Source organism: Procambarus clarkii, chromosome 37, assembly GCF_040958095.1.
Source record: "Procambarus clarkii isolate CNS0578487 chromosome 37, FALCON_Pclarkii_2.0, whole genome shotgun sequence".
Lineage (NCBI taxonomy): Eukaryota > Metazoa > Arthropoda > Malacostraca > Decapoda > Cambaridae > Procambarus > Procambarus clarkii.
In genome coordinates, this window is record NC_091186.1 from 38,671,072 (window position 1) to 38,687,344 (window position 16,273).

Sequence of the window (16,273 nt, forward strand, 5' to 3'; positions counted from 1 at the left end):
TGAGAGAGGTAGGGAGGTGGGAGGAGCGAGGAGGGTCGTCAGTTGAAAGGGAGAGTTTGGAGAGGGGCGGAGGGAGAAGAGAGAGAGTATGGAGATGAGTGGAGGTAGAGGTAGAAGGGTAGGTAGGTAGAAGTACAAAAGTAGATAGTAGAAGTAGTAGTGCTGCCACCATCCATTCTAGACAGTACATACATGACAAGGAATGGAACTTGTCTGTATCAAAAGATGTTATTAGCATATGTCAACTGGAATCATGTTCCTGGCAAGATTCTTTAATCCCATAGTCTCAGGAGTACTCTACACTTTAGTTTGCATATTGTATCCAAAAATCCCAAATCTAGGAACAATTAAAATCAGATTAAAAGTAAGTGAATTTCTCAATAAATTCATCAAGTATATTTAAAAGGATAGATATCATAATTCAAGCAAACAAACTGAAGGTTCACTATTAAATTACAAAGTGAGCCATTACCCAAGAATTTGAGACCATTACCACTGTCTGCCCCTGCTAGTCACACAACACTAGTAAACACGACTAAGTCACCTTCCATGTTCAACTCACCAAGTGTCTGCCAATAGCTGGATAGAGAGTGAGAGGGGGACTGTAGTTGACAGAAACAGTCCCGCCCCGTCCGGCTGACAGCCTCCCTGGCTATGCTGTCTTCTGTTCTGCTCTGCTGGCGGTTCTCCTATTGCTTATCCTCCCGAATCTACAGCTCTCCAAGTACATATTGGGAAACCTAGTAGCTAACTCCGCCCACAAGTAGATAGCCCCAGGCATTCTACCAAGCCACACCTAAAACTGGCGGCTTGTTTGAAGGCTATCAGGCTACAATTATCAGATTAGCAGAAGCAAGGTGAAATTTGCTTGAGCTGACCTCAGGTCAACTTGAGGTCATTAACGCTTAGAGGTGTGAGTTTCAGGCCGACTGAATGGCACCTTTCAAATCCTTGTCTGTGACTCATGAACTATATAACTATATATTATATATATATATATATATATATATATATATATATATATATATATATATATATATATATATATATATATATATATATATATATATATATATATGTCGTACCTAGTAGCCAGAACGCACTTCTCGGCCTACTATGCAAGGCCCGATTTGCCTAAAACGCCAAGTTTTCGTGAATTAATGTTTTTTCGACTACCTAACCTACCTAACCTAACCTAACCTACCTTTTTCGGCTACCTAACCCAACCTAACAAATAAAGATAGGTTAGGTTAGGTTAGGTAGGGTTGGTTAGGTTCGGTCATATATCTACATTAATTTTAACCCCAATAAAAAAAATTGAACCTTATACATAATGAAATGTGTAGCTTTATCATTTCATAAGAAAAAAATTAGAGAAAATATATTAATTCAGGAAAACTTGGCTTATTAGGCAAATCGGGCCCTGCATAGTAGGCTGAAAAGTGCGTTCTGGCTACTAGGTACGACATATATATATATATATATATATATATATATATATATATATATATATATATATATATATATATATATATATATATATATATAAATATATATATATATATATATATACATATATATATATATATATATATATATATATATATATATATATATATACATATATATATATGTATATATATATATATGTATATATATATATACAGTGGTACCTCGCATAACGATCGCCCCAAAAGACGAACATTTTGGGTAACGAACGGCCCGATCGGCGTCAAATCGTCCCGTATGACGAACGCTGGTTTGAGTAACGTCAACACCACATGGTGGGGTCACGCTGCTTCTTGCACATTCTTAGACGCCTCCGACGATGCACATAAATTATGTTGTTCTTGTTTAAAGATGCTAATGATGCTGGGATATAAAAGGGTGACTGCCGAGATGTTGCAAAGCATTGACGTTTTTGTAGGAAAAAAGAAATGAAATGTCTGATATACAACAAATGTCAAAAAGGTTCGTTCGGTGTTCGGCAGGTAGGCTGCTCCATTATAACAATCTTTCTTTGTTTCAAATGTGTTCCATTTGTTTTGTATTTGTCATTTACGTCTCAATAATGGAGAAGCCTACCTTACATACACTGAATAAACCATTATGACATTTTCCTTTCTTCAAATGTGTTCAATATTTATTTTTCATTTGTCTTATAGCAAAAGGTTCGTTCGGTGGTTGGCAGGTAGGCTGCTCCATGTTTCTTACATACAAAAAACGTAAATAATAAAAAAAATGAAGAATTTTGAAAACCAGTACAAATGTCAAAAAGGTTCGTTCGATGGTCTACAGGTCGGCTGCTCCATGTTTCTTAAATAAAAAAAAAAACGAAAAATAAAAGAACTTGAAACAATTTGAAAAATGAACAAATGCCATAAAGGTTCGTTCAGTGTTTGTCGAGTAGGCTGCTCCATTATTGAGACGTAAGTGACAAATACAAAACAAATGGAACACATTTGAAACAAAGAAAGATTGTCATAATGGAGCAGTCTACCCAACAAACACTGAACGAATCTTTTGCTATAACGAATATGAAAGACAAGGGCTGCTGGCTGGGTTAGTACTGCGTGAGCAACCATTTGTAGCACACGTGCCTCTGGCTCTCAAACACCTGTCCCACACGGTGTTGAAAGACTGCGCTCAGTCGGTGCAATTCAGACCCTATTGTTTGAAGAACATAAGGGTCATAACATTAGTGAAGCTAGGCACAATAAGGGCTTAACACAACAGTCGGATGCCAGTGATACAGCACCTATGAGGATGATACAGCGAGCGTATCCACTTGCCATCTCGAATTTATATAGATGATACATAGATGAATCGTTTTCTGCATTCAGTGATGATGCATCTGATACAAGTAGCATAGATGAACAGTGTTAGCGGCTTCCATGGTTCATTGATATTTTCAAGAATACCTGAATCTCTTCCTGACTGATGGACACTCTTTGAGGCTAGCTGAATCTCTTCCTGACCGATTACTAGTCAGGTAGTCTGAGTAGGACTACCTTACAAATTGAGCTTTTCCTATAATTGTTTCAATACTACCTTATGCTTTACAAGCTTGGCTACATACCACCTACAAGTACTAAAGCCAAGGGTGCACGCGAGTGCGTTATTTGCAAGCACACAGAACAATGAAACAGGAAACGAAAATGTATCTGTAGGTGGTGTAAGGAGAGCAAAGTCGCGCTGTGTACCATGGACTACTTCGTTGACTATTACACACCTCCAAAGTACTGAGTGTGTAATACAGTGTGTTACTATGTAAATAGTATGTGAAACTGTACATATTGTAATTTTAGTGAATTTTTACCACGTAATATTGTGACAATAAACATTTATTGTGGACACATTACTGACACGTGTATCACAGTTTCATGGAAAATCATGAACATTCTACTGTATACATATTGTAAATGTCACAAATATGCATCATATACGATAAAAGAAACAAATAAAACCGCATTGGAAATGCATAGAAAAAATATTTGAAAATATATTTGTGGCAACACACGGTGCTTGAATGGCCTGCGTGACCGTGTCTGGGAGTTCACACACGAGCGACCAGGCCCTGATGACATCACAGCGTACCTTGTCCACGCCCTCACAGCCAAAGTAAGTGGAATTTGGTAATTATTTTTACATAGACATGTTCAGCGATGGTAATTTATCATTTTGCAAAGAAAAATGATATTTTGGGGAACATTTGATGTCATGCACACTGGGGGAATTCCACAATAAACACAGTGCATCACACTGGTTACATGGGGGGACACTCGTTTTGTATGACGTCCGTTTCACATGACGAACATGGAACGGATTAAATTCGTTATGCGAGGTACCACTGTATATATATATATATATATATATACATATATATATATGTATATATATACAGTGGTACCTCGCATAACGAATTTAATCCGTTCCAACGCCGCTGTCGTCATGTGAAACCGGCGTCATGCAAAACAATTTTCCCCACCCAAAACAATGTAAATACAAATAATCTGTTCCACCCCCTAAAACAACAATATGACATTATACACTGGTAATATTATACTGTACAAGTTAAATAAATGTTTGTTTGACTGTTTCCATGTGTATATTCACTTTACCTTATGAAGAGTCGTTGCTGGCTTGAGGGAGCCGATCGGGAGGGAGGGAGGAGAGGGCTTATGGGGAGGAGGGAGACACCACCTCTGGGTCAGGCGGGCTCGCTCTCTTTGGGAATTTAACCCCACTAGGACCGGGTTGTGGTTCAATATCACTAGCACGTCTCTTCCCACCCTGTCCACTGACCATATCGCGTGTCACTTGCTGTTGTCTTCGTTTGAGGATGTCCCTAAATCGAGACAGCACATTGTCATTAAACAGGTTCACGCGCCGTGTTGTCACCGCCTTATCAGGGTGATGCTTTTCCGCAAATGCTGTCACCTTTTCGAACATGCCCAGCACGTCCCTGATCTCACTAGATGGGATAGCATCCTCGCAGACCTCCTCCTCCCCCGATGAGAGCTCCTGTACCTCCTGTTGCACCAGCTCTTTCTGCAGTTCCAGGAGTTCCTCGGTGGTCAGTTCATCACTGTGCTCCTCCACCAACTCCTGCACATCAGCAGCATCCACCTCCAGACCCAGTGTGTGTCCCAGAGCGACAATATCATCCACTAAAAGAGCCTCCGGGTCATCCACAGGTGCGGATGCAGATGCAGGTGCAGGACCGAAACCTTCGAAGTCTCGCTCAGGGACACCCTCAGGCCACAAGTTTCGCCATGCAGAGTGTAGGGTTCTCTGTGACACCCCTTCCCAGGCCTTATCTATCAAACGCAAGGCCCCCATGATATTGAACTGCTCCTTCCAGAATTGTCTGAGGGTCAGCTCTGTGGTGTCAATCACATGAACACATCTCTCCAACAAGGCCTTCATATAGAGCTTCTTAAAGTTAGCAATGACCTGCTGATCCATGGGTTGGAGGAGTGGCGTGGTGTTTGGAGGAAGAAACTTGATGGTGATAAACTGATTTTCAGGGAACAGATCATCTTGCAGTTGGCAAGGATGCGCAGGTGCATTATCGAGCACAAGCAAGGCCTTGAGTGGTAACTGCTTGTCGACGAGATAATTTCTCACTGTGGGGCCGAAAACGTCATTTACCCACTAACTAAAGAAGATCTGCGTGACCCAGGACCTCTTGTTCGACCTCCACATCACATTCAGCCGTGTCTTGTGACCCTTAAACGCCTTGAACACTCGTGGATTTTCTGAGTGATAGACGAGCAGCGGCTTGACCTTGCAATCGCCACTTGCATTGGCGCAGAGCACGAGAGTAAGGCGATCCTTCATCGGTTTGTGGCCAGGCAATGATTGTTCCTCTTGCGTGATGTAGGTCCTCTTCGTCAGTTTTTTTCAAAAAAGGCCGGTCTCGTCACAATTGAAAACTTTTTGTGGCAGAAACTGCTCCTGATCAACAAATTTCTGGAACTCTGGCACAAAAGCCTCAGCACCACCTTTATCAGAGCTGGCAGCCTCCCCATGTCGCACAACACTGTGTATACCACTCCTTTTCTTAAAGTTCTCAAACCAGCCACGGCTTGCCCTAAATACCTCCTCATCTTCAGACGACGCACCTGGTATCTTCCTGACAAGGTCCACATACAGCATCCTAGCCTTAGCGCAAACGATAGCTTCAGAGACACAAACGCCATGCAATTGTCGTTCATTCATCCACACCAGCAGTAGCCGTTCCACATCTTCCAGGAGTTTTGGACGTTTGCTGGTGAGCTTGCTAACTCCTTTGGCCATGTCAAGCGTCTTATATTTATCCTTGCCCTTCAGTATGGTGGATATTGTTGAGGGAGCCCTGCCATACTCCCTGGCAAGATCAACCACACGAATACCACGCTCGTGCTTTGCTATGATCTCTTTCTTCACTTCCACAGTGATTGCCTCTTTCTTCCCCTTGCAAACTCCTGCTTTCGCAGGCTGCTTCTTGGACGAGACGACATCGTGCGTTCAGAATTGTAGTCACAAAACCACAAAAAAAACAAAACACGAATATCAGAATTGTGTGTGGAGCGATACAGACGGATACTGGTCGTGTGAGACACCAATACAACACTGTAGACAGTGGCGGCGTGACCCCACCATGTGGTGTTGACGTTACACAAACGAGCGTTCGTCATATGGGACAATTTCTCGCCGATCGGGCCAGTCGTTACCCAAAATATACGCCTTGTGGGGCGATCGTTATGCAAGGTACCACTGTATATATATATGTATATACATATATATATATGTATATACATATATATATATATATATATATATATATATATATATATATATATATATATATATATATATATATTAAATACAACAAAACAAAACACCTTTACGGTGTTACAATGGAATCCGAGGCCATGCCCTGGACTACAGTGCTTCCTCAGACTAACGAACCCCGCTCTATCGAATTCCCGGAAGAGCCGAACAAATTAAATTCGGTACCAAATGTTCAGTGGAACATACAAATGTTCGATTAAGTGAGGAATGTTCGTCCAAGCGGTCACTGAGGCCGAGCGTCGGAGCTGGCTGTCATCAACTATGATTCGCCAGAGTGTAAACAGTTATGTAGTGTTTTATTAACCTTACCCATTGTTTCTAGGGAGAAAAGGTGATAAAAATGGTGATAAAATGGTGTCAGGGGGCATTAGTGAGAGAGTTGTTGCTAGGAGGCAAGAGGCAACACGTGACTGGCGCCTCCATGCTCCCTCGCCCCCACCCTCATTCCTCCACCACAGAGACCACTCACTCTCCTCTCCTCGTCAGATGCCAAGAGTCAATTTAATGATAATTATCGCATTATCTATACTGAAAATAGCCTTTTTATTAGAAAAATGTCATATTGGAGCAATAATAATGGTGAAAATTGTAATATATACAGTACATATTTTAAACAGTTTGAACACATATCCTTTTCACAGAATTTTTAATACAATTGGGGTGTAGATAACAGCTGGCATTGTGTGGCCGGCCGGTCGCTCCCTGAGCCATTGGGGGGGTGGGTGGGGGGGGGGGGTTTGTTTCCTGGATCCATCCCTCTAACAGCCTACGTACTGTACTAATATCTATTTAGAATAAATTTTGAGTAGACCAATAAAACAAGCACAGGTCGTGTGAACGTTAGGCCTTGGTGAGGTGGCTAGCATCATTTGTGGTGGTGTCAGGGGAGGCAGGCAGTGTCAGGGGAGGCAGGCGGTGTCAGGGGAGGCAGGCGGTGTCATGGGAGGCAGGCGGTGTCATGGGAGGCAGGTGGGGTCAGGGGAGGCAGGTGGTGTCAGGGGAGGCAGGTGGGGTCAGGGGAGGCAGGCGGTGTCATGGGAGGCAGGTGGGGTCAGGGGAGGCAGGTGGTGTCAGGGAAGGCAGGTGGGGTCAGGGGAGGCAGGCGGTGTCAGGGGAGGCAGGCGGTGTCAGGGGAGGCAGGCGGTGTCATGGGAGGCAGGTGGGGTCAGGGGAGGCAGGTGGTGTCAGGGGAGGCAGGCGGTGTCATGGGAGGCAGGTGGGGTCAGGGGAGGCAGGTGGTGTCAGGGGAGGCAGGCGGGGTCAGGGGAGGCAGGCGGTGTCAGGGGAGGCAGGCGGTGTCAGGGGAGGCAGGCGGTGTCAGGGGAGGCAGGCGGTGTCAGGGGAGGCAGGCGGTGTCAGGGGAGGCAGGTGGGGTCAGGGGAGGCAGGCGGTTTCAGGGGAGGCAGGCGGTGTCATGGGAGGCAGGCGGTGTCATGGGAGGCAGGTGGGGTCAGGGGAGGCAGGCGGGGTCAGGGGAGGCAGGCGGGGTCAGGGGAGGCAGGCGGGGTCAGGGGAGGCAGGCGGTGTCAGGGGAGGCAGGCGGTGTCATGGGAGGCAGGTGGGGTCAGGGGAGGCAGGTGGTGTCAGGGGAGGCAGGCGGGGTCAGGGGAGGCAGGCGGGGTCAGGGGAGGCAGGTGGGGTCAGGGGAGGCAGGCGGTGTCAGGGGAGGCAGGCGGTGTCAGGGGAGGCAGGTGGGGTCAGGGGAGGCAGGTGGTGTCAGGGAAGGCAGGTGGGGTCAGGGGAGGCAGGTGGTATCAGGGGAGGCAGGTGGGGTCAGGGGAGGCAGGTGGGGTCAGGGGAGGCAGGTGGGGTCAGGGGAGGCAGGTGGGGTCAGGGGAGGCAGGTGGGGTCAAGGGAGGCAGGGAGGCAGGCGGTGTCAGGGGAGGCAGGTGGTGGAAAGAGGCAGGTGGGGTCAGTGATGGAAGGTGTTGTCAGGGGAGGTGGAAGTGGATAGAGTAGGGTGGTGACCACGCATGGCTGCCAAACCTCTCATTCATACTCCATTATAAATCTCAATCTTAGCTGTAAAATATTTATGCCAAAATATGTTAATTTTCGTGTATTAATACACATTATTAATCATTAACATGTTTTATTGTTTCCTGTAGAAAACAATAGCTGACTTGGCATTGTGGTGTGTATGGCCGGGTACCTGGGGGGTGGGGGGGAGGAGGGATCCTGGAGGTGTGAGAGGAGACCTGTCAACCCATCATTTTTTTTTTGTCTGGCGAGTTGAGACTCTTCCAAGCCTGCTGCTTCAATACACCCCGTGGATGGTGTGGTGTGGTGTGGTTTGGGTGGTGTGGGTGATGTGGTTGGGTGTGGGGGATGATGTGGGTGGTGTGGGGTGTGTGGGGGATGATGTGGGGTGTGTGGGGGATGGTGTGGGTGGTGTGGGGGATGATGTGGGGAATGGTGTGGGGGATGATGTGGGGTGTGTGGGGGATGATGTGGGTGGTGGTGTGGGGTGTGTGGGTGGTGGTGTGGGATGTGTGGGTGGTGGTGTGGGGAGTGTGGGTGGTGGGGGCGAATGGTGTTAGTGGTGTGGGGGATGGTGTGGGTGGTGTGGGGGATGGTGTGGGTGGTGTTGGGGAATGGTGTGGGGGATGGTATGGGTGGTGTGGGGGATGGTATGGGTGGTGTGGGGGATGGTATGGGTGGTGTGGAGGATGGTGTGGGTGGTGGTGTGGGGAGTGTGGGTGGTGGGGGCAAATGGTGTTAGTGGTGTTGGGGATGGTGTGGGGGTGTGGGTGGTGTGGGGATGGTATGGGTGGTGTGGAGGATGGTGTGGGTGGTGTGGAGGATGGTGTGGGTGGTGTGGAGGATGGTGTGGGGGTGTGGGGGATGGTGTGGGTGGTGTGGGGGATGGTATGGGTGGTGTGGGGGATGGTATGGGTGGTGTGGGGGATGGTATGGGTGGTGTGGAGGATGGTATGGGTGGTGTGGAGGATGGTGTGGGTGGTGTGGAGGATGGTGTGGGTGGTGTGGGGGATGGTGTGGGTGGTGTGGGGGATGGTGTGGGTGGTGTGGGGGATGGTGTGGGTGGTGTGGAGGATGGTGTGGGGGATGGTGTGGGTGGTGTGGGGGATGGTGTGGGTGGTGTGGAGGATGGTGTGGGTGGTGTGGGGGATGGTGTGGGTGGTGTGGGGGATGGTGTGGGTGGTGTGGAGGATGGTGTGGGTGGTGTGGGGGATGGTGTGGGTGGTGTGGGGGATGGTGTGGGTGGTGTGGGGGATGGTGTGGGGGATGGTGTGGGTGGTGTGGGGGATGGTGTGGGTGGTGTGGGGGATGGTGTGAGTGGGGTGGGGGATGGTGATTCTCGCATCTCAGATTATTGACACCAAAAGAGCATGAAAGATATTATAATGAAGCACCACACAACAAAGAAACAAACTAATGTGTCCTGGCATATGTTTAAAAAAAAAAAAAATAAGAAGGTTGTTGGGGCCGGACGGATGGAACGAATTCCGCACTGGAACGAATCGGCTTCGCCCCATATAGTTCGTTCAAGTGAGGACACACTGTATATCCAATCCTATCATAGTGATAGACACCAATGTGTAGCCATCAATGATATAACCTCTCCCACTCTACCAATAAAAGTGCGGAGTGCCACAGGGCAGCATCTTGGGACCTCTCCTATTTCTTATATACATCAATGATCTGCCTAATGTCTCTAACATTCTGAAACCTATATTGTTTGCTGATGATACTACCCTCATCTACTCTAACCCCAACCTACATACACTAAATAATGTTGTTAATAATGAGCTAAAAAAAAGTCCACTATGGATGTCAATCAACAAACTATCACTTAACATAGAAAAGACCTACTACATCTTATTTGGTAGCAAATCAACAAATGCAATTCAGTTTCAGATAGACAATGTTAAGATTAGTAATAAAAATGATGGAAAGTTTCATGGCCTATTCCTAGACAAGAGACTCAACTTCAGCACCCACATACAACACATAACTAAGAAAGTCTCTAAAGCAGTTGGTATACTCTCCAAAATCAGATATTATGTACCTAACTCTGCTCTCATCTCACTATATTATGCACTTCTCTATCCCTATCGTAATTATGGTATCTGTGCATGGGGTTCAACCACTGCAAACCACCTCAAGTCCATCATTACCCAGCAAAAATCTGCTATCAGAACAATAACCAATTCTGCTTTCAGACAACACTCAGCCCCCTTGTTTAACTCCCTAAACATGCTAAATATAATCTCACTCCACACATTCTCTTGTGTCAATTACATTTACAAAACCCTGTTCTTAAATGCAAATCCTGCACTGAAACTCTCCCTGGACAGATGTAATAGGACCCATTATCAACACACCAGAAATAAATATCTCTGTGATATCCCCAGAGTCAAACTTAATCTGAGTAAACACTCTATACAAATAAAGGGACCCAGTCTATGGAACTCACTCCCTAATGAAGTGAAAAGCTGTCCAACTTTGGCGTCATTCAAAAACAAAACTAAAAAGTACCTAATTTCATCTTCATAGTTTTCTACCTTGTTGCTTTAAAATTGCACTGTATCTAGTGCTACCCAATCTCCCAATCTTGATGTACCCAATCCAAACAACTTTACCATTGTGATCATTGCTGTCTTCTTATATGTGCTATCAATTTGCTGTATCGTCCCTATTAATCTTTGTTTAAATTACCAATCAAGCTGTCAATGCAATCAATCAGAGCTTTAATATACCAAAGTGCTTTAATATACCTACTAATCTCTCTCATCTCATTTTTTTCTTGCAATGTATCTGTTATCATTTTATTAATTCTGCTAGAATTTACCTACTTAAAATTATCTGTTAGATTAAGGACCTGCCCGAAACACTGTGCGTATTAGCAGCTTTACAAGATTGTAAATACCATGCTATGTATTCTCACAAACCCAATGTACCTTCTTGTATATAAATAAATAAAAAAATAAATAAATAAATAAATAAATAAATATATATATATATATATATATATATATATATATATATATATATATATATATATATATATATATATATATATAATATATATATGTGTGTCACATATATAAGCCCCATAATTTTGAGCATAGCGATGAACCCCGAGCGCTCCATCGCCTAGTGCCCAAAATTTGCTCAACTTCCCAGCTCCATCACGGCTAAAGTATGTCACGTACAATATTTATTTTTTAGTTTCCCGTGATCAGAGACTTTATTTTAACATTAGAAGAGAAAAAAAATTTTGCCAAGAATTTATTTCCTGCACACAGAGGGGGGTGCCATATTTGGAGCCCGAGCAACACAGTGACTAATAAGGATACAAAGTATGCTCTCGGACACAAGTTCGAATCCTCGTCACGGCCCCTTGTGGATTTGTTTATACAAAGGCTAGTAGAACACTAGAAAACTTCAAGAAATATTCAATTAAAGATGCAATTTACAACTAGGCCAAAGAATGGAGCGAGTTAAAGGTCACCACATTAAAGAATGCATGGAATAAAATTCTGAGTCCGGTACCTGGTTAGAATGAAGATGAAGATTACTATGATTTTGAGGGCTATGATAATGCGATTTTTGAGACATTCAGAGATGCATGTGAGGAAGATGTGCAACTTTCTGATGTGAATGCATGGTTAGATAATGATGCTGATGATCCAGGTTATGGTGAATTAACTGATAATGAGATTATCTAGTCTGTTACTGGTAATAATGATGAAGATGTGGAAGAGGAAGATGATAGTGTGTTACCTATTCCATATGCTGCATCATTGCAAAAGGTTAATGATCTGCTTGATTTGGTTGCTGTAACTGATAATGAAGAGCTGACAGATTATTACCTGCACCTAAAGGACATGAAAGATATTATAATGAAGCACACGACAAAGAAACAATCTAAGATTCCAAAGTTTTTAGTACGGTTTCACAGTAGGCCTACAGGACCAGCACCCAGCACTAGCAAGGACTCACCTTCCGAGGATGTCCAGGCAACAGGACCAGCACCCAGCACTAGCAAGGACTCACCTTCGAAGGATGTCCAGGCAACAGGACCAGCACCCAGCACTAGCAAGGACTCACCTTCCAAGGATGCCCAGGCAATTGGACCAGCACCTAGCACTAGCAAGGACTCACCTTCCAAGGATGTCCAGGCAACTGGACCAGCACCCAGCACTAGCAAGGACTCACCTTCCAAGGATGTCCAGGCAACAGGATCAGCACCCAGCACTAGCAAGGACTCACCTTCTGAGGATGCCCAGGCAACTGGACCAGCACTATCCATAACTTACCTGGGAGTACCAATTGAGCTGTACAGCACAGTTCTAATGACATTAAATGTACAAAGTGTAGTTTATATGATATAAGTGTACTGCAGTAGTGTGATTCTATTGGTCTGTACTTTATGTACAGACTGTAGTGTATAATGTACATTTGTTAGAAAAGTTACTGTTCTTTAAACAATTTATATTCATGTGTGTGACACTCACAGGATATTGAGGCTAACAAAGTTTGCACTACAAAACTCAACTGGTAAGGTAAGTACAGAACTGTAACATGCAATATCAATTTATTTCATTGCAATACAAATTTTTTATTATTTAAATTTTTCATAAGGCAAATGTGGACTGGCATATGCATTAATGTGATTGTATTTTTTTTTTGGGGGGGGGGGGAAGGGGGTTGCTGGGGCCGAACGGATGGAATGAATTCGACACTGGAATGAATCGGCTATGCCCCATATAGTTCATTCAAGCGAGTACACACATTTAATTTCTACATTTACTGTCTACATTTAATGTCATCTAATTTCATGCATTTCTTTGATAAAGTGTTTACTCGTGTCCTTTATGATCTTGGTTATTTGAAACTGTTGGCCAAATTAACCTTAAATTATAGTATGTTACTCTATGTTCTGATATGTTCAAAGAAAATGTTATGAGGAATAGTTCACTTGCTTTTCTAAATTACACCTTGTATTTCCATTCTATAATTAATGTAAATAAACTACTGTACTGTTGCTAGAACTACTGACTCCATAATGTAATAGTCTATGCTTGTCATCTTTAAGTATCACCTTCTTTGTATTAATTTTTTATTTTCCTTGAACATTCTCATTTTGTTAGCTTACTTCTCTAATAGTATTAAGTGTTTTATCCCGTCACAACTTTAATTAAAAAATTTCTATATTATTATTAATTTTGCCCGAAACGCTTTGCGTAATAGTGGCTTCATTAGTATGTGTAACTTCTGTCCCTTCAATTGAACAATATTCTTATGTTCTTTGTACACACCATCTTTTGAATAAATAATAATATTATTATTATTATTTACAAAGAAAATCACACTAAAGTGATATACATCAATGAGAAAATTCCCTCGGGCTGCGAGATGATGCAAACCTGCAATGTTTGCATTACCTCACAGCCTCAGTGGATTGTTCATTGATGTATATCACCTTAGTGTGATTTTCTGTGTATCTGAAGTTGTGCATACAATGTTGAACTACAGTACTTTATCCTTCACCTGAGTGCTTGGGGGTCTTACATAAAACTTGGACTGGCTTCAGGACTGTGATATCAGGATATCACAGACTTCCTGTGATATCAGTAGAAATCCGATTGTAATTAAGTCAGTGGTGGTACAGTGGTAGAGTATGCAGCTGGCAATGCCTTGGTCATGGGTTTGCAACACTACACAGTCCCAGTGGAATTTCTCATTATTATTATTATTATAAAAGTTATCATTATTCGATAGGCCAATGTCCACACCCCAACAATGCCATTGGCATATAATTTACCCCAACAATTCTACTGGCCTACATTACACCTCCAACAATTCCATAGTCCTATTTCCATACCCCAACATTTTTGTTGAAGAAAAAAAAAATGGTGTTTGTTGACCAACTTGTATATTAACTATTTTCTACCATGTTCCCCCCTTTTTTCATCTTTTATTATTTTTATTTTTTTCTTTCAATGCAATTATACTTTAAGCTCAATTACTATTAAGTTTTAGTCTAAGTGTTTTTTTTTCCCCACCTCACCTTGCCCGAAACGCTATGCGTACTAGTGGCTTTAGGTATTGTATGTATTACCTCTATCTTTAAATCAAACAGTATGTTTGTACTGTAACTCTGCAACTATGTATATACTTTTCCTAAATAAATTTTTATTATTTTTATTATTAACAATTGTATGTTGGGGGTGTAAGACAATGTTGGAGCAGACAATGGTGGAGCAGAAAGCTCAGTACTCACTTCCCCCCTTCAGAGCAGGAGAGATTGCTGAAATAGAGGGAATACAGAGAACATATACGGCACGCATCGCTGAGATAAAACACCTAAATTATTGGGATCGTCTCAAAGCTCTCCGAATGTACTCTCTAGAATGGAGACGAGAGAGATACCAAATAATATACACATGGAAAATACTGGAGGGCCACGTCCCAAATCTACACAGTAAAATAACAACGTACTGGAGTGAATGATATGGAAGAAAATGCAGGATTGAACCAGTGAAGAGCAGAGATGCCATAGGCACAATCAGAGAACATAAGAACATAAGAGCAAAGGCAACTGCAGACGGCCTATTGGCCCATACGAGGCAGCTCCTATCTATAACCACCCAATCCCACTCATTTACATGTCTAACCCGCGCTTGAAACAATCGAGGGACCCCACCTCCACTACGTTACGCGGTAATTGGTTTCACAAATCAACAATCAACAACCCTGTTACCGAACCAGTATTTACCCAAGTCTTTCCTAAATCTAAATTTATCCAATTTATACCCATTGTTTCGTGTTCTGTCTTGTGCTGATACTTTTAATACCCTATTAATATCCCCTTTGTTGTGTCCATTCATCCACTTGTAAACCTCTATCGTGTCACCCCTAACTCTTCGCTGTATAAACATCAGAGGTCCACGGTTGTTCAACGTTCTCCCAGTGACTATAAGAAATATTGCCGGAACAACCGTGGACATCTTCAAGAGAAAACTGAACTGTTTTCTAAGAGAAGTTCCGGATCAGCCAGGCTGTGGTGGGTATGTGGCCCTGCGGGCCGCTCCAAGCAACAGCCTGGTGGACCAAACTCTCACAAGTAGAGCCTTTCCTTGGGCCGGGCTTGGGAAGTAGAAGAACTCCCAGAACCCCATCAAGCAGGTATCAACCAGGTAATGCACTCAAGTACTTACGGAGGATGATGAGAGTGCGAGGAACAAGATGGTCAGGTGGCGCCAGTGACTCCTTCGTTCAACAGTTTCGTCTCTCCCTCGTGGTATATCCTCAATGTCTTCAGTGGTGTGGCCTCACCACACACTTACACTGCCATAAGTGTCCTGAGAGTACTGTGGGAGGGACAATTTGGCGGGTATTGTGGACACAGGTCTTTAAGACAGGCGAACTTCACGAGTCGTGGAGACGTCTATAGCAACCTTTGTTGTGATGACGTCACTCGCTCGCTCGCTTACCCACCACGTTCCTCTTCCCATTTTCTTTGGTTACTGATTTTTTGCCGACCTTTAATATATTTATTTATTTATTTGTGCATATACAAGAATGTACATAAGGAATGTGAGGATACAAATATGGTAATTACAATCTTGTAAAGCCACTGGCACGCGCAGCGTTTCGGGCAGGTCCTTAATCTAAGAAAATTTTAAGGAGGTAAATACTTGCAAAATTTATAGACAAAAAAATGATAACAGTTACATGAAATGAAAAAAAAAGATGAGAGAAAATTGTAGGTACAGTATATTAAAGCACATAGGTAGCTAAGATTGATTGCAATGACAGCTTGAATGGTAGTTGACAAAAATTGGTAGGCACAATACAGCAGAAACAATATAAGATTGATTGCAATGACAGCTTGAATGGTAGTTGACAAAAATTGGTAGTCACCATACAGCATATGGCTAGCACATAAAAGAAGACAGCAATG

The 16,273-nt window shown here is 43.4% G+C and overlaps 2 protein-coding genes across 2 annotated transcripts in view; both read right to left on the reverse strand.

The window, feature by feature from the left end:
• Nucleotides 1–15,757, reverse strand: part of LOC123751008 (tripartite motif-containing protein 59-like) — a 71,616-nt gene extending 55,859 nt beyond the window's left edge. The window contains exon 1 of the mRNA XM_069337007.1: nucleotides 15,528–15,757. The gene's annotated coding sequence lies outside the window, so the exon portion shown is untranslated. The remainder of the gene's footprint in view (nucleotides 1–15,527) is intronic.
• LOC138371911 (tigger transposable element-derived protein 1-like) lies at nucleotides 4,180–5,343 on the reverse strand. Its single transcript, XM_069336961.1, has 2 exons — nucleotides 5,163–5,343; nucleotides 4,180–5,129 (listed from the first exon to the last, which is right to left on the reverse strand). The coding sequence occupies exons 1-2, from the start codon at nucleotides 5,341–5,343 to the stop codon at nucleotides 4,180–4,182; spliced, it is 1,131 nt and encodes a 376-aa protein (XP_069193062.1).
• Nucleotides 15,758–16,273: the final 516 nt, after the last annotated feature.

Excerpts from the sequence above, each read along its gene's own strand:
- LOC138371911 (XM_069336961.1), bottom strand. The coding sequence starts at position 5,343 with ATGAAGGATCGCCTTACTCTCGTGCTCTGCGCCAATGCAAGTGGCGAT. Across the intron at positions 5,130-5,162 it reads GGTCACGCAGATCTTCTTTA|TGAGAAATTATCTCGTCGAC; the intron begins GTTAGTGGGTAA and ends TCGGCCCCACAG.